Genomic DNA, 22,249 nt, shown 5'->3' on the forward strand with positions numbered 1-22,249 from the left:
CCGGAAGTTTCAATCAAGTTGCGGATGCTCTTAGTCGAAGACATGCTTTGTTGTCAACCTTGGAGATTAAGGTAATCGGTTTTGATTTCATCAAAGATCTCTATTCTAATGATGATTATTTTGGCGAGATTTGGGCTCGATGCAGTGATGCTCCTCATGAAGATTATTCAATTCAAGAAGGTTACTTATTTAAAGGTAACCAATTATGTATTCCTAATTGCTCTCTTCGCCAAGCAATCATCAAAGAAGCCCATAATGGAGGACTTGGAGGACACTTTGGCCGAGACAAGACTTTAATCCTTGTGAAAGAAAATTTCTTTTGGCCGAAGATGAGAAAGGATGTAGAGAGACATGTCAACTTATGTCGAACATGCCATATTGCCAAAAGCCGAGCTCAAAACACCGGCCTTTATACTCCTCTTCCTATACCTCAAGCTCCATGGGAGGATGTAAGTATTGATTTCGTTCTTGGTCTTCCTCGCACTCAACGTGGAAAGGATTCGATCATGGTGATTGTTGATCGATTCTCTAAAATGGCACATTTTGTACCTTGCGAGAAGACCTATGATGCATCTAAAATTGCTGATCTTTATTTTCGAGAGATTGTCAAACTTCATGGCATTCCAAAGACTTTCACTTCGGACCGAGATTCAAAATTTGTAGGACACTTTTGGCGGACTTTATGGGCGAAATTGGGCACCAAACTTCAGTTCAGTTCTTCTCATCATCCACAAACCGATGGTCAAACGGAAGTGGTGAATCGAAGCCTTGGCAATCTTATTCGAAGTTATTTGGGCAATAACAAGAAGCAATGGGACTTAATTCTTCCTCCAGCGGAGTTTGCATACAACCGCTCAAGTAGTTATACTACCGGTGCTAGTCCTTTTGAGATCGTCTATGGGTGCAATCCTAATGGCCCCCTTGATCTAGCTCCCCTTCCTCATGTTGTTCGATTTAGCGGTGATGCAGAAGCAAGAGCTAATGAAATCAAAAAGATGCATGAGCAAGTTCGATCCAAGATTGAGAAGAGCAATCAAAAGTTTAAGGAGAGAGCTGATAAGTATCGACGCTCGGCATCATTTAAAGAAGGCGACCTTGTATGGATTCATCTTCGTAAAGAACGATTTTCCCATGGAAGATATAGCAAATTACAAGATCGTGCTGATGGACCATTTCGAGTTCTTAAGCGTATTGGAGAAAATGCCTATCAAATTGAACTTCCTGATGACTATGGAGTTTCTGCTACCTTCAATATTTCTGATCTAATTCCATATCATGATAAAGAAGAGGCATTGGACAACTCGAAGACGAGTTGAGCTTCAACCGGGGGAGTATGATGCAGGTGCATGAACATCAGACAACTTACATGCCATTTTCAGAGTATTAAATGGCCGAATTTAGAAACGTTATTAACATAAAGGTTTCAGGTCTCTTTCTCTTCTTTCCAACAAGCCTAAGAACATTAAAATCCGAGTTATGGTTGGAAAGTTATAGGTATTTCAAGAGGCAGGTGTCTTTTGACCTTTTAAATTTTCTAAGAGAATTTAGTTGGTTTTGATGTCTTTTATTGTGTGAGTTACCCATATTAAGGTGACTTTTGATCTTTCATTTTCTTTTGTCTTTTCATGTTACCCATGACTTGCCTATAAATAGTCATGAATTGTAATGAGAAGGCATCCAAGTATTTGAATGAAAGTTATCTTCCTCCTTGCACAAGAAATTTATCTTATCTTTTCTCCCACTTCTATTGGATTGCAAATTGATCCAAGCGGTATCAGGCTTCTTCAGAGGCAGATGCGGTGATAATGGACGGTTTGAAACAACTTCAGTGGATTCAGATAAGGCTCGACTTGCTTGGAGGGCTCGGCTTCCATGTGAAGAATTCATTGGCTGTGAAGTTCCCAAATAGAAAGCAGATCCGCAAGGGGACCTAGTGAAAGTTCTGTAGACCCCAAGTTGAGTGACCAAGAAAACAAACCTGTATTACAATATCCAGAACTGGTGCCTGTGAAAGGATTTGAGACAATTGAATGCAGCATGAAGTTAGCACCATAATGAAGCAACTATAAACACAGTACCATCAGAACTCAAGAAACCCAGTAAATATTAATAGCATAAGCTCAGATGCAAGACAGGCGGCTAGCTGATATCAATAGGAATAGCTGAACTAGCGAACCTCTTAATTAAAACAAGCTTGTCACAGATGCATGGCTAGCAACCATAGACTTTTTTTTTAAGTCTGTGCGGAGGAATACAAGGTGAGTTGCTTCCTTGCAGAGATTTGCACCAACAAGGATATTTCAAGGAACAATTGAAAAAAGAGTTATAGACCGAAACATTAAATGCGTGCTTAAAAGCATGTTAATAATTAACTAACAGGTGGTATAGATGACATGAAGATCCCTTGATTGCATCATCCAGTGCTGTAAAAGGAAATTACATCTTCATGTTTTACACAGCCAAATTTCAGAGACTGGTATACTTTTGCCTTGCAAGAGCATTTTCACATCCTCTGTTTTGTTATTCTGATCTTAGTGTTTCCAGATCCTGCAAACCTCTAATCTTCCACCTCCCCCCTCTTCCTATAACTTCCCTGTATTTTTACTTTCTTAATAAAGCTGGGTGGCTGTTTCGCTGTTCCATCAAAAAAAGATAATGAGGATATTTCTTAAAGCCATGGAAATATGAAACGACTAAACAAAACGAAGAAAAAAGCCAGAAAATAAAGACTTTGTGAAGCTATTATCCTTGTATATAGTCGAAATCTGGAGCCACTAATACATAAACAGTGCAAAAATGTAACTAGGATATATACGTATGTATCTATGTACAGAGCTTGAAGTTTACCTGAAGAATGGATGTAGGAGTGGCATCGAATTCTCTTTTCACAACATTTGTATGGTTTCGGAATCAATACGTATGAAGGGTATGTGAGCAATCTTTGGCCAATCAGCTCCTCCTCTTTGGCATCTGTCCTTCAACAAAGGGCATGCATCGATTTGTAATTCTTCGAGCGAAGCAGACAAGCGATTCCCTGGAAGTGAGCTAACCTTAGGGCAGATGATTATAACTAACTTCTTGATAGAGGGAAAATTTTCCAAAGAAGAAGGTAGGCTTTCAAGGCTCTTGCAGTAATTAATCTCCAGCTCTTGAAGGGATGTCAGTTGCTGGAACCATAGCTCCTGTTCCCTTGTAAAGTTGGTCATACCGTGACACCAAGTAATACGCATCCACTGCAGTGAGGGGAGGCTTCCCAACAGAATCCACAGATTTTGAAGTAGGATCGTGTCGTCTATGGTGAGACGATTGAGAGTTCGCAGTCCCTGCTCCTCGCGGAGCTGCACAGGTTCTAAGGACTCGATGAGCTTAGGACATGCTTTGAGATCTAGGCTTTCAAGAGTAGTAAGAAACTGTAACCCCCCAACTAACTTCATCTTCCGGCATCTCCGAAGTTCCAAATGTTTGAGGGCACTCAAATTTGATAAACAAAGAGATAGTTGGTCGTAGTAATCCTTGATCCGTAGCTGGGTGAGAGAGGTGAGACTCTGCAAACATCCGGGCTGTGCATTGCTGAAGTCACCACAGTATTTGATGCTGAGCTGTACAAGCGATGAGGACAGGAAGGGGAGGGGTACTTTCCCTAGCTTGGAGCATCTATGGAGGTTGAGCAAACGGAGTTGAGGTAAAAATTGTGCGCCATCTGCTTCCAACCACTCCTCCCATTTGTCGAAGTCCTTAAATGTTAGTACCTCGAGGGATGGAAATGCCACACCAGTGTCACCATAAAATTCACGACCAATTCGTTTTACGGCAGGCATGTTAGCAAGATGAAGTTCCTTGAGGAAAGGCAGCTGCCCTAGTGGCGGCAGACTCTTCAACCTGCTACAAGAATCTAGAGAAATAAATTCTAGATTGGTGAGAAACTTGCTTTCCACCATCCAAGTTGGAAATCTGGTACCTCCATAGCCCTTGATCCTCAGCTCTTTAAGACGGGGATGTGGTTGGAGACCTTCAAATATCTCCTTCTCCGCATCAGGAAGTCTTCTTGCATCTAAATTCTTTACTAAATGCAATGCAGTTAGGTGTTCTTTGTCTTCCAACATCGCCTCCATGGCCTCCTCCTTACTATTGACATTCTCAAGATTCTTGATCGCAAGCCGTCTCCGAAGATTTCTCAAGCCCTTCAACTGTCCAATCTCATGTCGCCTCTTCTTTGTGACTCGGAATTCCTCTAATTCTTGAAGGTTGATAAGATCTCCAATCCCAGTAATTAGAGAAATTGTGTCTGCTTCCCCGTATAAATGCCGCAAGTTGATTAATTTGTTCATATCTTCGGGTAACCATGCAACGCGGCAGGATCGCATCCTCAGAACTTGAAGATGGCAAAGCCTACCAAATTATTTGGGCAGCTGTTTGATCTTAGTGTAGGAGACGTCTAAGTACCTTAGATGAGATAACCCACTGATAGCATCCGATAATTATGGAGCCACGAATTTGTTCAGCTTCATCTAACTGCAAGATAAATCCAAAACACGCAGGCTTTTTGATTGTTTTAAGGGTTTTTTGCATAGATATCCTTCTAAATGTTAGATTTTGTGTGAATACCCTTCCAAAATTGATATTTGCATGTATACCCTCGTAAAACTCTGTTATTGTACAAATATCCTAATGTAACGGTTGTTCTAACGGTGTTTAAAAAAATTATCTATTTATATTAATTAAAAATAAAAATAAAATTCGAAATGACGTTATTACCCTTAACTCTTCCACCTCCACACCCTTGCGCCTGGGTTCCCCGCGCCACCCCCCCCTCCCCCCCCCCCCGGCCCGGCTTCACCACCCCCCCCGGCGCCCGGCTTACCCACCACCGGCGCCCCCCCCCCCCCGGCGGCTTCCCCACCCCCCGCAGGCTTCCCCCCCGGCGCCCCCCCTCCCGGCGGCTCCCCCCCCCCCCCCCCCGGCGGCTTCCCCACCCCCCACGGGCTTCCCCCCCTCCCGGCGGCTTCCCCACCCCCCCGCGGGCTTCCCTCCCGGCGGCCGGCTTCCCCAACCCCCGCCCCCACCCCCCGGCGCCCGCCCGCCCCCCACGAATCGGGATCCCGATCGCGGGCGTCCGCGAGATCGCGACGTTATCGCGGGCGTTCGCGAGATCGCGACGCTATCGCTGGCGTTCGCCCGCGGGAGACGCGATCGTGAGATCTTGGCTGGTTCGCCCGCGGGCGTTCACGATGGCGAGATCGCGATCCCGCGGCACATGGCGAGCGAGAGCTGCCCGAGATCACGAGGCGCTCGCTCGGGATCTCCGACCCCCTTCCTCCCTGTTCTGGAGCCCAACAAAGAATAAAGAAAAAAAATTTCTGGGTTGTAAATCTTTCCTCTCCAAAGACGCAATCGATCTTTCAAACCTTCAAAAACTCTGCCATCTGTTGATCATAAACAAAGTTGATCATAAACAAAGGTATTTCTATATCATCTTTTCCTCTCTTCTCTTTCGTTGATTTATACTATTTTTCTTCTATTAATTTGAACCAAAAAAAATAATCATTACAAGTGTTGGAACAATAATAATGATTGTTGTAGCTGATTTTATTTCATTCCTATTTTTCACTGTGAACCTATATTGAAACTCTATTTTTTGGTTTCTAACTGTATACCATATACTTTATTTGGGGTAAGAAAGACGAACCCATTTTTGATTGATTGTTGAAATATAATATGGTTGTATATTATTCTTTTTTTCTTTTATTTTGTTAGAATACATTTGGTTGATAAACACTCTCTTACAATTTATATCGTGCATATTTATTTATTCAATGTACAGGTTCTTAAATGGAGCAACAACTATTCAAATTGAAGGTAAAATTTGGAGGATATTTTAAGAAGGTTAAGAATTCTACAAGACTTAAGTACTACTTTGGAAGACAAAAGAGCTGGTTAGTTGATGTTGACTGTTATTGCTATAAGGACCTATATGATGATATAGTGCATACCTTCAATTTGAAGCTTGAAGAGACTATAAAGATTTGGTCTGTGATTAGACATTTAATGCCTAAGTCTTACATGATATTAGACACAGATCAAAAATTGATGAGTTTGTTTGAGGAGTATAAGGATTTAAAAGAGTGCTTCATATTTGTCACAAAAGAGACCAATATTATACAACTTTCTCAATCAACAATAGGCAGCCAAGATCAAATTGAAACATGTAGAAGCACTGCAACTGCAATAGAAGAGATTCGAGAGGATGAAGTAAGAGAAAACCAAAGGTACAATGAAAATGAGCATCTAGCTACAATAGGCATTGATACTTTAGCTACTGCTATTGAAAATAATGACTTTGTTGGGGTAAATGATGAAACTTTATCTCAAGAGGAGCAGGAAACAGATACTGAAATTTATGGTTCTGAGAGTAGCTATCACAGTATTTATAATAGCGATTCTGATGATGATGATGAAAATATCATAGAGTATGAGGGAGAGACAAATGAGATGGACATTGTGGATCCTAACATGGCCGTAGGGACAAAATATACAAGTCGAGAACAGTTCAAGGTGGCACTGAGTCAGTATGCTATATTGAATGAATTTGCCGTAAGAGTTCTCAAAAGTGAGCCTGGTAGAATGACAGTGAGTTGCAAAGATGAAGCTTGTAATTGGAGACTTCATGCTTCACTATTATGTGATGGTCATACATTTCAGGTATTATGGTTGAAATATGTTAGCTTTTAATTACAGGGCTTATGAAAAATATTGCATGTATTAATCTATTATTTTGTTTGTATGTGCAGGTCAAAAAATTGAAGGAACCTCATACGTGCTCATCTATAAACAAATGTGGCAACAAGATGGCCACACAATTTTGGATATGTGATAGGATCATTGGTTGGCTACGAAAAGAGGGTGACCTGTCGCCTATTGAGTTAAGAAGGAGATTGTTGCAATTCTATCATCTTGAGCTTCCATACCACAGAGTTTGGAGAGGAAAGGAGCTTGCCATGTCTATGATTCATGGTAATTGGGCAGATTCTTTTGAGAGAATGGAGGATTTCAAGGAGGAGCTTTTGAGAAGAAACCCAGGTAGTGTAGTAAAGCTAAAGTTAGATGTGGTTGATGACAAGCATTACTTCCACCGCTTCTTTATTTGTCTACAAGCTTGCAGTACGGGCTTTTTAGCTGGTTGTAGGCCTTTCATAGGCCTAGATGGTTGCCACTTAAAGGGAAAGTTCAGGGGTGTGATGATGGCTGCTACATCACTTGATGGAAATAATGGTTTGTTTCCAGTTGCTTTTGGTATTGCAGAATCTGAAAATAGTGATAGCTGGACTTGGTTTTTGGAGGCACTTAAAGAATCAATTCAAACTCCAGAAGGTCTAGTACTTGTATCAGATCGACAAAAGGGACTCGAAGAAGCAGTGCAACATATATACCCTCAAGCAGAACATAGAAAATGCATGAGACACTTGTACAAAAACTTTCAAACAAAGTTTCCAGGAGACTGGCTTAAAATTAAGGTATGGGGAGCTGCAAGGGCATATACAAAAGTCCAACATGACGATATCATCAATCAAATTAAGGAGGCTAGCTTGGAGGCATTCAAGTATCTTAATGCTGAAAATATTGGCTTATGGAGTAGATCTCAGTTTGGCATCACAGCTAAGTGCTCCTATATAACAAACAACCTTTCGGAGTCATTCAATGCTTGGATTTCTGAGGCTAGACATAGGCCAGTTCTTGATTTATTAGATGTCGTAAGACAAAAAATTATGGTGAAAATGGAAGCAAGAAGGAGAATGGCTGCCCGTTGGAAAGGAAATTTAGTTCCTGTGGTAATGAAGTATGTAAGAGACATTAGCCTTAAGCTAGGTGATTATAATGTTTATAGAACCAGTGATTATAGAGCAGAAGTAATTGAGACTAATGGAAGACATGAAGTAATTCTAAATGAACAAAGGTGCTCTTGTCGTCTGTGGGAGGTGTCGGGCATTCCTTGTGTGCATGCTGCAGCTTTTATTTGTAGTATGAGAGGTGCAAATTTGAAAAATTATGTCTCGGAGTACTTCACTGTTGCCAAGTATAAGACTGCCTATGCATTAGAAATTGGACCATTACCTGACAAGGTCCAATGGATAAAAGTTGATATTGGATATAAGGTATTGCCTCCTAAGCTCAGTCTAAGACCTCCAGGAAGGCCTAAAAAGAAGAGAATTAGGGGTACAGATGAGAATACATCGAAGAAGATGCACAAATGTAAGCGTTGCGGTGATCTTGGGCATCATGCAAAAACTTGCAAAAATTCAGTAGTGGAGGAATCTCAAGCTTCAATGTCCTCTTCTTCTGCACCGAAGAAGCTTGAGAGGTAACATATAGCACTACTCTAACTTAATGATGTTTGTGTTTTATCACTTGGTTATCATTAAAATATTGCAGGCCTAAGGGAAATGGTTCAAGAGGAAGAGTGTCATGTTCAAGAGGCACACATGCAGTGTTCGTAGCACCAAGAGGAAAAAAAAATAAAGGACGACCCCGCAAGCAAACTAAGAGAATGGAAACTTTAGTTAGAGAAGATAATGCCTACCCACAATCTTGATTGGTACATGTTGGATATACCTATCCTAACGTTTGCACCTTATTTGCTTTCAAGTTATTTGGATCACTTTTAGCATTATTACTAAATATAAGTTATTTGTTGATATAGAGTTAATTCTCATACTTATTCTTTTTCATTTTTTTGCTAATTGCAGATTTGATCGCATGTTTTGCTGGAGCAGCGAAGATTATGTTGGATATAGCCAGGCAAAACTAGAGTACATATGTTTCCCAGTATTCCATTAATTACTTATTTTGAGCATTCTTATCATTCTTGGTCCTTGGATGGGGGACTGTGGGATGTACTCTTCAACTATAATACTATATACACCAAATTCGTTTACTTTGAACATCTTGGGATATCTACCTCCATTTGTTACCCGAATTCGTAGATATCAGGCATACCTTTAGCAAATACATACAAAGACACGTGTGTGTGTGTATGTGGAGATTGTTTTGTTGTTCCTCAAATGATGACAACCATATTAACGTATCTAAATTCTTTCCATCTACTAGGACCGGGTGCATTTCCTAATAAATACAGAATTATAAAGGCTATCACATTAATTAATGTATCTAAATTCTTTCCATCTACTAGGCTTTTTTTTTGCGTATATACCCTTCTAAATATAGGAAATTGCATGAATATCCTTATAAAGTTACTATTTGCTTGTATACCCTTATAAATTTTTTTATTTGCACGCCTACCCATTAAGGGTATTTTATTCATTTTAATTTGAAACCGTTAATTTTTTAACGGTGTTAGATGGCATGGGTACATATGCAAAAATAAGAATAAAAAAGGATAACATAGCAAAACAAGTATTTTACGAGGGTATACATACAAATATCAATTTTGGAAGGGTATTCACGCAAAATCTGATATTTTAAAGGATATCCATGCAAAAAACCCTTGTTTTAACATGCCGTCAAGAAAACTGTAAAATTTTTCAGAATCATAATCACCAAAGAATAAAATGGACCGTAGGTTTTGAAGTCGACACGTGTCCATAATTGCATCCATTTTTTTATCAGTCCTCTGTGAAGACCCATTTAGGATTGGGTCGGCCTCTGAATAAGGCGGCCCAATACAAAAAAAAAGAGGGGAGGGAGTCTCCCGATCGGAGTATCCTCCCTCCCCTGTTTTCAAAATTTCTCCCCCTCCCGAATCCACCGGAAGAGGGATTTTAGGGTGATAAAAACCCTACCAAATCAGGAAGATCTCCTCTCTCTCTTTCCCTAGGGCATCAACTGAGGGCCTCCCACACACAAAAAAAAAAAAAAGAGAAAAGAGGAAGATTGGAGTTCTACCTTTCCGTGGGAAGGATCGGAGCGTTCACCGTCATTCGGTCGGGAGGGTCTCGCCGGAGGCAAGGTGAGCACCTTCTCCTCCTCCTCCTTCGTTTTTGGCCCTTACTTCTTTGGGAATGTGGCCGGGAAGCCGCTGGAATGAGAAGAACCGAACCCGCCTTGGCGGCTTGGTTCCTTCTTCCGTTCCAGCCGGCCGTCGCCGGGCGTGGCACCGCCGGCACCGCCACAGGTCGACGACCAGGGGGCGTCGCCGACCGTGGGCCACCGATGGCCGAACCCCCTTCTCCCCTTTTCCGTCGGAAAGAAGGAAGAAGAGAGAAAGAGAGAGGGTGTTTCCCCTCCCTTTCTCTTATTATATATTTCTTCTTATTATATTATTTGTTGTTGGGTTCTCTTCTTACACTTGGATCCAGGGAGATCATGGCTTTGAGGACTCTTGGGATGCTCGATTTTAGAGGACCCTTTAGAGGATTAAACAGGGATCCTAGATCATCATATATCTTTGATAAATTTTAATAATGACTTGGATCTGTAGGGGAACAATCTATTGGACGAGAGGACGCTGAGCAGAGTCCTGTGCATTTCGGTTCATAGATCGTCGTGAGGGCGGGTGATTAGTTGTCTGAGTTTTTCAACAAAGGGTAAGAATCCTTGTACGCCAATCCTACATGATATACATATTTTTGCACTATATATGTTTGATATGCTATGATCCAGACAAAGCAAAATAGTTTTATATTTAATTATATTTTGATCGTGTTGGCTTGTGGTTGGTAGTGTGATGGATGCTTGTATGTGTATAACTTATACCTGCATAATTGAATTTATGGATGTGGTGGTATGGACTAACCATGTTATAGCGATTGCCCTGTCACGGGCCGGAAACGTGACCATTGTTAGTCTAGGCCGGAAATAAAGTGGAAAAGGGAATGGATGTGTGTTTGTGAATTGATTAAATGAACAGGAACTTTGGGCTTATCTCGTTATTATGGATTGCCCCATCACAGGCTGGAAATGTGATACCATCGATTGCCCCGTCACAGGCTGGAAATGTGATACTATCGATTGCCCCGTCACAGGCTGGAAATGTGATACTATCGATTGCCCCGTCACAGGCTGGAAATGTGATACTATCGATTGCCCCGTCACAGGCTGGAAATGTGATACTATCGATTGCCCCATCACAGACTGGAAATGTGATACTATCGATTGCCCCGTCACGGGCCGGAAACGTGACCGGGATGTAGCCCAAAGTCGGAAAGATAATTGAACCGGATCAAGTTAATATAGAATGGAAAGAAAAAGCATTGAAAACATTAATGAAGATTTATGAGCTATCGTATGCTATATCATTCTTGCGTGGTTGGACTTTCATTGATATTTGACGTACATACTTATATTGATTATTTGAGTCTTTTGATAGCCGGTTTATGATTTCATGAAATGTGCATCGATTTGTCGTGGCTTTCAAATTCATATTATTATTGTGTTGGTATGTATGTGTAGGGATTCTTACTGGGCTGTAAAGCTCACCCCCTTTTCTTCTTTTTCTTTACCAGAGTTGCAGGTTGCATAGTTTTGGATGGGATGGGCGCAGAGTGCGAGCACCAGAGTCATTAGTTAGTTAGTTGTTTATCCTTCTTTGATGTCGATGAACATTTGAAGAGCTCGTAATTGAACTAATTTGTTTATTTGGACATGTCGGATTTGTCTATTTGAATTTCTAAATTAGTTGTGGATTTATTGGAATTCTTGTTAATCATAGGCCTTGCATGATCTTTAGGGCACTGCTCTAGGGCTCATGCAGCCGGTCGCGTACCGGACCCGGGTGCTGGGTTTGGGGCGTGACAGAGTGGTATCAGAGCTTAAGGTTAAGGTATCCTAAGGTTTAGGTTCAGATGAGTGTGAGTGGAAAATTATGATAGAAAAACTATCAGAGCCTTGGTTTATAAGCACTTGAGATTGTAACAGAAATGATATTATAATCTAAGGTTTAAGACCACTAAGGACTGTGGCCTTAGTGGCATTAAAGTTTGACGTTTAAGATAATTGGGGATAGTGACAAATCGAAATCTGAGTATATGTTTAAGATCACTAGGTATTGTGACAGAGATATATCATAGCTTAAGGTTATGATTACTTGGAACATGACAATTAAATTCAGTGCTTAAGATGTAAGATCACTGGGCATTGTGATAAAATGTATGCATCGGATTTGGTTTTCGATGAGTGTGGAAGAAAAGTATAAATTGTCTTTGATCATGATAAGAGAGGTTTGACCTAAGATAACTGTAGGAAGGTCAACAATGGCATATCGGTTATACCATGTTCAGATATTATTTAAATGATCTGGAAGTTCAAACTTGATATAGGTTTTGATGTGATCGTACTTTTGGTATTGCTGCTAATTATTAGAGTGGGATTTGCACGTAGATCTTCTATAGTATTGGAGTGAGCTAAGGACATTTCATAATATTGAAAGGAATGTTCTTCGAAGTTGAATATGTATATGGATTATATCTGATGTTGGCATGTTGGATATTGCAAATAGGTCTATTTTCTATTGCTGTATTTGATTATTTTGAGGCCATAGAGTATGCATATTGATGGAGGAATTCTAATTATTTGAATTCTCATGTTTGGATTGGGTTACTGGATTTTACTTATAATTGTAGAAGACTATTTGATGTATTAATTTAAAACTTGAGCCTAGATTTAAGATTTGAGCAGGGATCTTTTGTCATTATTGATGAAGCCACTAATAAATGTCACATTGAGTAGAGACTTCGGTCATGAGATGCTTATATGAATTATCATATATAGCATTGCTGATGGATGTTGAGAATCATGGTGAAGAAAGATCTGGAGATCGATAGAGTTACTTTCTAATCATAGTGTATTGGCTTAATGACCTCTAATCCATTGAATTTGAAGTAAATCTTTTTGGAGAGAAGATCAAAGTAGATTGTCTAATCGAATTGCGGAGGAAATCCAAGGTTAATTTATTTTAAATTAAACCTAGATATTTTGGATTCTTAAATGGTTGTGAAGGTCATGTAGTGACTTTAAACATGATTAATGGCTTGAGTGCTAGTTATGGTTAGTGTACTCTACATAAATTGAGGAGAGAGAGATCTAGAGTTTCTGCTCAATTAAAGTTTTGAAATTTGGATTTTCTTACTCCTAGTGCAAAGCGATATTTCGGTCATAAATCATTTAGAGGCTTTAGAGTATTTAATGGATTAAATCAGAGTACGCAGCGGAAGTGTAGTGGTTTGAGTTATTTTGAAACTGGTTAAGGACATTAATATTTGATCTAAAAGGTATTATGATGGAACACTTGAGTTAGTTTCTAGTAGAGGAGAATGTTGTTGATTTTACGAATGATCTAGAGATAGCTATGTAATTTTCACCGGTGGGTTCTTCTATTGTTGACAACTTTTGGAAGAATCATGGGCGTTAACGGTTGATGATTCCTTGATTGGTCTTAGACTTGGAATGTTTTAATATGGATCTCCTATTTATTAGGATGATGTGGCGAGATAAAATTGTTAGGCCCAGAGTTAGTACAACAGACTGTTGATAAGGTGCAAGTGATCAGAGAACGACTTCGTATAGTTCAGAGTCGCCAAAAGAGTTATGCTGATAATAGAAGGAGAGAACATGAATTTCAAATTGGAGATCATGTTTTCTTGAGAGTGTCACCCACAAAAGGTGTGATGAGATTTGGGGTTCGTGGCAAATTGAGCCCTAGGTATGTTGGTCCGTTTGAGATTTTGGACAAGGTTGGGAAGGTGGCGTATCGTCTGGCTTAACCACCGTCTTTGTCCAGTGTGCACAATGTTTTTCATGTGTCAATGTTGAAGAAATATGTTCCAGATCCGAGTCATGTGGTAGCATATGAGCCATTACATCTTCAGGAGGATTTGACCTATGAGGAGTTCCCGATACGAATTGTGGACAGAAAAGATCAGGTACTACGACATCGAACCATTCCTTTTGTGAAGGTACAATGGAATAATCATACGGAAAGGGAGGCTACTTGGGAGCTCGAAGAAGAGATGAAAGTCAAGTATCCGCAGCTTTTTGCAACCTCAGATATGTCAATTTCGAGGACGAAATTTTTTTTTTAGGGGGGGAGAATGTGAAGACCCATTTAGGATTGGGTCGGCCTCTGAATAAGGCGGCCCAATACAAAAAAAAAAGAGGGGAGGGAGTCTCCCGATCGGAGTATCCTCCCTCCCCTGTTTTCGAAATTTCTCCCCCTCCCGAATCCACCGGAAGAGGGATTTTAGGGTGATAAAAACCCTACCAAATCAGGAAGATCTCCTCTCTCTCTTCCCCTAGGGCATCAACTGAGGGCCTCCCACACACAAAAAAAAAAAAAGAGAAAAGAGGAAGATTGGAGTTCTACCTTTCCGTGGGAAGGATCGGAGCGTTCACCGTCATTCGGTCGGGAGGATCTCGCCGGAGGCAAGGTGAGCACCTTCTCCTCCTCCTCCTTCATTTTTGGCCCTTACTTCTTTGGGAATGTGGCCGGGAAGCCGCCGGAATGAGAAGAACCGAACCCGCCTCGGCGGCTTGGTTCCTTCTTCCGTTCCGGCCGGCCGTCGCCGGGCGTGGCACCGCCGGCACCGCCACAGGTCGACGACCAGGGGGCGTCGCCGACCGTGGGCCACCGATGGCCGAACCCCCTTCTCCCCTTTTCCGTCGGAAAGAAGGAAGAAGAGAGAAAGAGAGAGGGTGTTTCCCCTCCCTTTCTCTTATTATATATTTCTTCTTATTATATTATTTGTTGTTGGGTTCTCTTCTTACACTTGGATCCAGGGAGATCATGGCTTTGAGGACTCTTGGGATGCTCGATTTTAGAGGACCCTTTAGAGGATTAAACAGGGATCCTAGATCATCATATATCTTTAATAAATTTTAATAATGACTTGGATCTGTAGGGGAACAATCTATTGGACGAGAGGACGCTGAGCAGAGTCCTGTGCATTTCGGTTCATAGATCGTCGTGAGGGCGGGTGATTAGTTGTCTGAGTTTTTCAACAAAGGGTAAGAATCCTTGTACGCCAATCCTACATGATATACATATTTTTGCACTATATATGTTTGATATGCTATGATCCAGACAAAGCAAAATAGTTTTATATTTAATTATATTTTGATCGTGTTGGCTTGTGGTTGGTAGTGTGATGGATGCTTGTATGTGTATAACTTATACCTGCATAATTGAATTTATGGATGTGGTGGTATGGACTAACCATGTTATAGCGATTGCCCTGTCACGGGCCGGAAACGTGACCATTGTTAGTCTAGGCCGGAAATAAAGTGGAAAAGGGAATGGATGTGTGTTTGTGAATTGATTAAATGAACAGGGACTTTGGGCTTATCTCGTTATTATTGATTGCCCCATCACAGGCTGGAAATGTGATATTATCGATTGCCCCGTCACAGGCTGGAAATGTGATACCATCGATTGCCCCGTCACAGGCTGGAAATGTGATACTATCGATTGCCCCGTCACAGGCTGGAAATGTGATACTATCGATTGCCCCGTCACAGGCTGGAAATGTGATACTATCGATTGCCCCATCACAGGCTGGAAATGTGATACTATCGATTGCCCCGTCACGGGCCGGAAACGTGACCGGGATGTAGCCCAAAGTCGGAAAGATAATTGATCCGGATCAAGTTAATATAGAATGGAAAGAAAAAGCATTGAAAATATTAATGAAGATTTATGAGCTATCGTATGCTATATCATTCTTGCGTGGTTGGACTTTCATTGATATTTGACGTACATACTTATATTGATTATTTGAGTCTTTTGATAGCCGGTTTATGATTTCATGAAATGTGCATCGATTTGTCGTGGCTTTCAAATTCATATTATTATTGTGTTGGTATGGATGTGTAGGGATTCTTACTGGGCTGTAAAGCTCACCCCCTTTTCTTCTTTTTCTTTACCAGAGTTGCAGGTTGCATAGTTTTGGATGGGATGGGCGCAGAGTGCGAGCACCAGAGTCATTAGTTAGTTAGTTGTTTATCCTTCTTTGATGTCGATGAACATTTGAAGAGCTCGTAATTGAACTAATTTGTTTATTTGGACATGTCGGATTTGTCTATTTGAATTTCTAAATTAGTTGTGGATTTATTGGAATTCTTGTTAATCATAGGCCTTGCATGATCTTTAGGGCACTGCTCTAGGGCTCATGCGGCCGGTCGCGTACCGGACCCGGGTGCTGGGTTCGGGGCGTGACATCCTCAGAGTCAGGTGGCGAATGGTCTCTGGAATTTCTCTTTTCTTATCGCTGATGACCAAGCATTCGTCCAACGAAACATAAACTGCCAATTCTCTTATCAGATCATGCATCACATACTTGCCAGTCAGAGTTGGTAGAAAGAAGCACCTACTAGTTAATTCGTCAAATATCTGACCCCCGATGTCCTCCATTCTCATTCTTACCCGACTCTTGTTCTGGATAAAACCTTGAGCCATCCATATCTGGACTAACCGATCTTTTTCGAAAACATAGCTCCTGGGAAATATGGAACAATAAGCGAAGCATTGCTTTAAATTTGCATTCAAGTGTTCCTAACTTAAAGCCAGAGATGGAAGGATATTATCTAAAACATATTCATGTTCCCACCACTCACTTTCTAAGATCATCTTCCAGTAATCCTCATCCAGTTTGGAGTTCAATAAACTTTCCAGTACCTTCCCAGCTAGAGGTAAACCATGTAGTTTTTCAGATATTTTCCTTCCTATTATTTGCAATTTTTCCCTTCGCTCTTCCTCAAGAATTTTTTCACCAAACGCACAATGTTCGAAAAGTATCCAGTAGTCATCTTCCTGTAGGCTCTTCAGTTCTATCGGGTCCATCGTGCCCATAACTTCTGCTACTATTGGAGCCATGCTTCCTTTCGCTCCAGATGTTAAGACACCACGGAGTTCTCTCCACTTGCTGCCTGTCTCATCCCACACATCATCAAGGACAAATAAAAACCTCTTGTTCCTCGTAGCATCTCCTACTTTCCCTAGAATGCCATCCAAACTAATATCGTCCGGGATTCGGTCGTGCACCGAGTCATATGTCAGCTCTTTAGAAATTCGCTTGACATCAAAATTGTCAGACACATAGACCCACTTCATCAGCTCAAAATGCCTTGCTACTCTTTCATCATTATATATAAGTTGAGCCAGAGCAGTCTTGCCAACACCCCCAATGCCTACTAACACCAAGACTCGGGTAGCTACTACTCCCAGTCCCACATTTGATGCTAGATTCCGGTTCATCAGCTAAATGCAACACCACATCTAATATCATGTCTCTTTCTCTGTCTCTCCCAACCACAATGTCCTCGATAATCGAGCTGGTCTCTCTGGTCACACTTCTCTGCTTTGTGTTATAGTCCTTTAATTGTTCTTCCATACAATTGATGTCAAGATAAATCTTTTCAAGATTTCCCGCAAGATTCTTCAAGTTTTTCAGGTTATCATCGGACATTATAAAATGCTTGAGAAGCTTAACAGCGGGGGATACGAAGTCACTCACCTTGCTCTTGCCGTGCTGCTTATCATAAAGCTCCTTAAATTCAAGTTCATCCAGCACGTCGTCAGCCTCGTAGGCAGCATCTTTGAGTTCCCTCAGCCAAGGGGCCAGAGCTGGGTCCCTGATCGGCCTCCCCTCCGCTGCCTGGATCACGGCTCGGATACGAGGAAGTCTAGCCTTCACATCCTCCGCCATAGCCTTCGCACCCATGAGCAGATCATATCGGTCGTCCAAATGCAGCGAAACTTTCTCAGCCAGTTTTATTACGACGTAGGATGCAAACCATCCTCCGACCATCATTCCGATCATCCCCAGATCCATATTGGAGGACACTCCGGCTGCACAGTGGTAGTCCTGTTCTCCATGACCTGAAGACAGGAAGCTTGCTCGCTCAGCCTTCTTTTTGGTGAAATATAGGAGGGGAGGGGGAGGGACCAGCCCACCCGCGTAGCAACCCCATTACTGAGCCCCCCTTCCACTAGGGAATGTTCGATACAGGTCGCAGGTTTCGCGTGCCTTCCCCGACCCGTGGGCTCACCCCACTGGGTTCACCGCCTCACGTGTGGGTACGTCACCCCAGTGCCACCTTGGTACAAGTGGAAGGAAAGCATAACCGCCAACAAGCCAGCCGGGCGTGGGGCATCCGGTCCCCTAATTTAATCGACGCCCGTGCGTTTCGAACCCGGACAACTTGGGCGGAATTATCGTCCCCTTACCATCAGGCTACTACCTTGGTGGCGCTCAGCCTTCTTCCTAGCTTGCAATTTTAAGCGGTGTGGTTAAACCTGTGCATAAGAGCCCTGTGCAGTGGGGACCTAGTTTGATGTGACTGAGAAAAATATCTTTTTAGAGATGTGATATAGCTTCCACCAGTGCATCAATTGAATGAAATATAGCGTGTTAAGCATGAAAATCTCGCAACTGGTCAAAAGCAGATTTTAGAGATGACGCTAGACCTCAAGTCGCAAGTTTATAATGTCAATCTAATGACGGTGTGAGCAATTATTGCAAATAGCGTTTCCTTGATGTTGACCATAACTCAGAAATTAAACGGGTTAGTTTTTATCCGAACAACACTGTGACCTAGAAAGGTGGAGGGAAAAGTCTGTCCGGGTGATCCACTTGGACAGCGACCGTTACGATCTGATATTAAAATTGGTTGCCTAGTTTCAATAGGATGTGCTCGAGTTCCGACTAAGCTGCTTTTTTTGAGTGGAAACTAAGTAATTAATTGTTTAATAAAAAATATAAATTATGTAAGAAATTTAAGGGAGTCACCGAGGCGGCATAAAAGTTTCTCCATATCTTTCCAGGTTTTTCACAAGGTGTTTAATATATTGGTTTGAGTAAATCAGTGCAGATCCATTTCCAGAACAGTTTTTTCTTTAATCAGTTAATTGCGTTGGATATTGTTTCCTAAGAAGAAAATTTATCAGAATTTTGTTGGTATTCAAAAAAAAAAATAATTGTAATGCATTAAATTTGAGTTATTCATCCAATTTGCACTTAAAGTTTACTTAGGTGCAGTATATTAAATTTTGGGTTTTTTGCATAGATACCCTTCTAAATATAGGATTTTGCGTGAATACCCTTCCAAAATTGATATTTGTATGTATAACCTTATAAAATATTTATTTTGCTATTCTATCCTTTTTTATTCTTATTTTTGCATATGTATCCATGCCATTTAACGCCGTTAAAAAATTAACAGTTTTAACTTAAAATGACTAAAATATTCTTAATGGGTAGGCGCGCAAATAGAAATTTTTATAAGGATATACAAGCAAATAGAAACTTTTCTATATTTTTGAATAAAAATTTAGACAAACCTAATTAGTCATATCATAATCATGAGGTGCGGGGCGATCCATGACCTACTATAAGTCCAGTCAGAATAGATGGCCCACGACCTACTAACTAAGTCCGTCTGCAAGCCAAATTTCATATCACACTATTTTTTATCGAAATGACTGATTGGACGGAACTTGGGGTCTCCCTGCTTCCCTCTGAGGAGGACATAAAAAATCCCAGACCTTCTTCCAAAATCCAATTCCATTGCAGAAAACTGGCATATAACCCATATCTAGTTGTGTGTTCCCTCACTTTCTCCCTTCAAAAGTTAAAAGAAACAAAAACTAAAAAACAGAAGGAAAAAAAAAAGAAAAAGCCAGCTACCGAGACACCAAAGGTATCAACAGTGTAATACATCGAGAGAGAATCCTGACGGGCCGAGGTTCCTTTTGGATTCTGTGAACCTATGCTTGTTGCTATCCTTCCACACTTGAACCCTACTCCCCCTAGGGCTTGTCCTCCTCATTGGCTGGCATTTCCCATCACTTTAGAGAATAATAAGGCCATGGGAGCAAGCTAACAAGCTCCTAAGAAACCCATATCTCCTTCCTGTCTGCCTTGAAAACCTGCCATAAATTCACTTAAAAACGACCAATAGTACCACCACCCACACACAAAAAAAAAGAAGAGACTCTCTTGCTTGTTATCACAAAGCAAACTCATTTCTCTGAGATTTTGCTGGATTTTAGGTGGCTTTGTGCAGCCTTTATTCTGATTTTGTTTCTCTTTTTCTGTTTCCATTACCACCAACTCAGTGCTGTTAAAGCCACCTACTTAGCATCATTTCTGGTCCTTAGACAAGCCACCTTCTTTCCAACTCAAACCAGCAGTCCTCTCTCTCTCTCTCTCTTCTGGGCCAAGAGATTCTGAAGCAGAGCACAGCTGTGTGGAGCTCCTGTCTTCTTCTTCTTCTTCTTCTGGCACAAGAACAGGGCAAACGCCCGCGATCGGGATCCCGATACGCGGGGGGCGGGGTGGAAGCCGGGCACCGGGGGAAAGGGGGGGTGGGGGAGGGGAGGGAAGAGTAAGGCACCCGGACGGGAGGGGGGAGGGTGGGGAGGAAAGAGTAAAGATAATAACGTCATTTCAAATTTTTATTTTATTTTTAATTAATATAAATATGATTTTTGTAACATCGTTAAGAACAACCGTTATATTAGGAGTATTTGTATAATAACAGAGTTTTACGAGGGTATACATGCAAATATTAATTTTGAAAGAATATTTATGCAAAATTCGATATTTAGAAGGATATCCATGCAAATTTTTTTTTTAATATTTAATCCTTCAAGACCATATGAACAATTTTGGCTTGTGATTGCCGGAAGTAAGGCCCACCAAATTCAACCATATTCACCCACCTAACTTCTTTTTAAAAAAAATTGCTATCCGCAGCATTATTTTTCGTGCATTGAAGAAAAAAAATAATAATTAAAATATGAAAGCATCTTTCATGATTTGATGTTTTTTTCATAAATTTTGAAAAGTGGATCCATATCCGGCTAATATCCGTTCGGATTATTTTCGTATCTGAATCTATCTGTATATATATAAAAAATTGAGCATCCGACTAATATCAGTATCCATATCCATATCCGTGAAAGAAAATAGATATAGATATGAATAGATAACTATCCGATCTATATCTGAATACTCGATTTTATTTGTGATCTGATTTAATTTTATATGGCATTCATGAACTTTTAAGAAAAATAAATAACACTATTAACTTGGTTTATCACCTACTTAGTAATATCTTTGACTCTATGGTATTAAAGTTTAATCATCCGATTTATATCCATATTTATATCTGTACTTTCAGTATCTAATTTGTATCTATATCTATTTAAAATAAATATAGATATGAATTTTTATACCTGACTAACATCCATATCTGTATTTATAGTCGTCAAACAAAATAAATATAAATATGGATATGCTAATATCTGGATCTGTATCCGATCTGATTTCAGCTCTAATGCTAGGTATAGACCATTTCATATCTCTTAATAGAATTTAGCTAAATATTTATATTGTCACTAGTCATCTACATTGCAGTTGAGTTCTGTGGAGTGATCGATTAAAACCCCGTTTGATTTTGATGAGCTCAAAGCATTTGAGTATATCTTGTGATTACTAATGAATTCAATTGAGTATTTCAGTGAAAATCCTGTCCAAGTGTCTCTAGACTTGGTTCATAGCATTTTGGATAAGTTAAGAAGTCTGCATGAACCAATGTCTGAGATACGAGTCGACTCCCGAGTTTCACGAGTCGACTCCAAGCGTATCAAGGTCACTGGCACGAGCTCGAGTCGACTCCTGATCAGTACGAGTCGACTCCGACTGAAAACAGACAGAAGGACAGAAGAGCAATTTTTTCAGGTCTGAGATTCGAGTCGACTCCAGTGGAATGCGAGTCGACTCCCAGCGGTACACACAGAAAAAGTCAGAGAGCGTTTTATGGACTCTGAGATTCGAGTCGACTCCAGTGGAATGCGAGTCGACTCCCAGCGGTACACAAAGAAAAAGTCAGAGAGCGTTTTATGGACTCTGAGATTCGAGTCGACTCCCGCAGTACGCGAGTCGACTCCGAGACTGTGCGACCATCGACAGACAGAAGACCATGTTACTGCCTCTGAGATTCGAGTCGACTCCCAGACAGCTCGAGTCGACTCCAAGACAAGCTTCACGTCAAAAGGCAGAAGACCAACTTTCGGAAACTGAGAGCCGAGTCGACTCCAAGGAAGTTCGAGTCGACTCCAAGACTGGATGAGCCAAAAGACAGAGAATCGGGAGTTCGGGCTCTGAGATTCGAGTCGACTCCCAGGACAGTCGAGTCGACTCGAGTGGACAAAATTCAAATTTGGATCCACGGACTACAGAGGATGAGCCGACTCCAAAATTGCCAGGTCAGCGCCAGAAGTTGGCGAGTCGACTCCGGGTCA

At 41.1% G+C, this 22,249-nt stretch overlaps 1 protein-coding gene and 1 pseudogene across 2 annotated transcripts; one reads left to right on the forward strand and one right to left on the reverse strand.

The window, feature by feature from the left end:
• Nucleotides 1–1,783: 1,783 nt before the first annotated feature.
• LOC103707323 (putative disease resistance protein RGA4) lies at nt 1,784–17,839 on the reverse strand (annotated as a pseudogene). The gene is made up of 5 exons (XR_016413135.1): nt 16,161–17,839; nt 9,509–9,623; nt 2,848–4,556; nt 2,378–2,634; nt 1,784–2,005 (listed from the first exon to the last, which is right to left on the reverse strand). The product of XR_016413135.1 is annotated as a putative disease resistance protein RGA4 (transcript).
• LOC120110401 (uncharacterized) lies at nt 6,781–8,360 on the forward strand. Its single transcript, XM_089927376.1, has one exon. The coding sequence runs from the start codon at nt 6,846–6,848 to the stop codon at nt 8,358–8,360; it is 1,515 nt and encodes a 504-aa protein (XP_089783502.1). The 5' UTR covers nt 6,781–6,845.
• Nucleotides 17,840–22,249: the final 4,410 nt, after the last annotated feature.

The sequence above is a fragment of the Phoenix dactylifera genome, chromosome 1 (assembly GCF_051530095.1).
Source record: "Phoenix dactylifera cultivar Ajwa chromosome 1, Ajwa_hap1_PhDact_Kaust_v1.1, whole genome shotgun sequence".
Classification (NCBI taxonomy): Eukaryota; Viridiplantae; Streptophyta; class Magnoliopsida; order Arecales; family Arecaceae; genus Phoenix; species Phoenix dactylifera.

Bases quoted from the DNA above. Each gene is read 5' to 3' on its own strand.
- LOC120110401 (XM_089927376.1), top strand. From the start codon at position 6,846: ATGGCCACACAATTTTGGATATGTGATAGGATCATTGGTTGGCTACGA.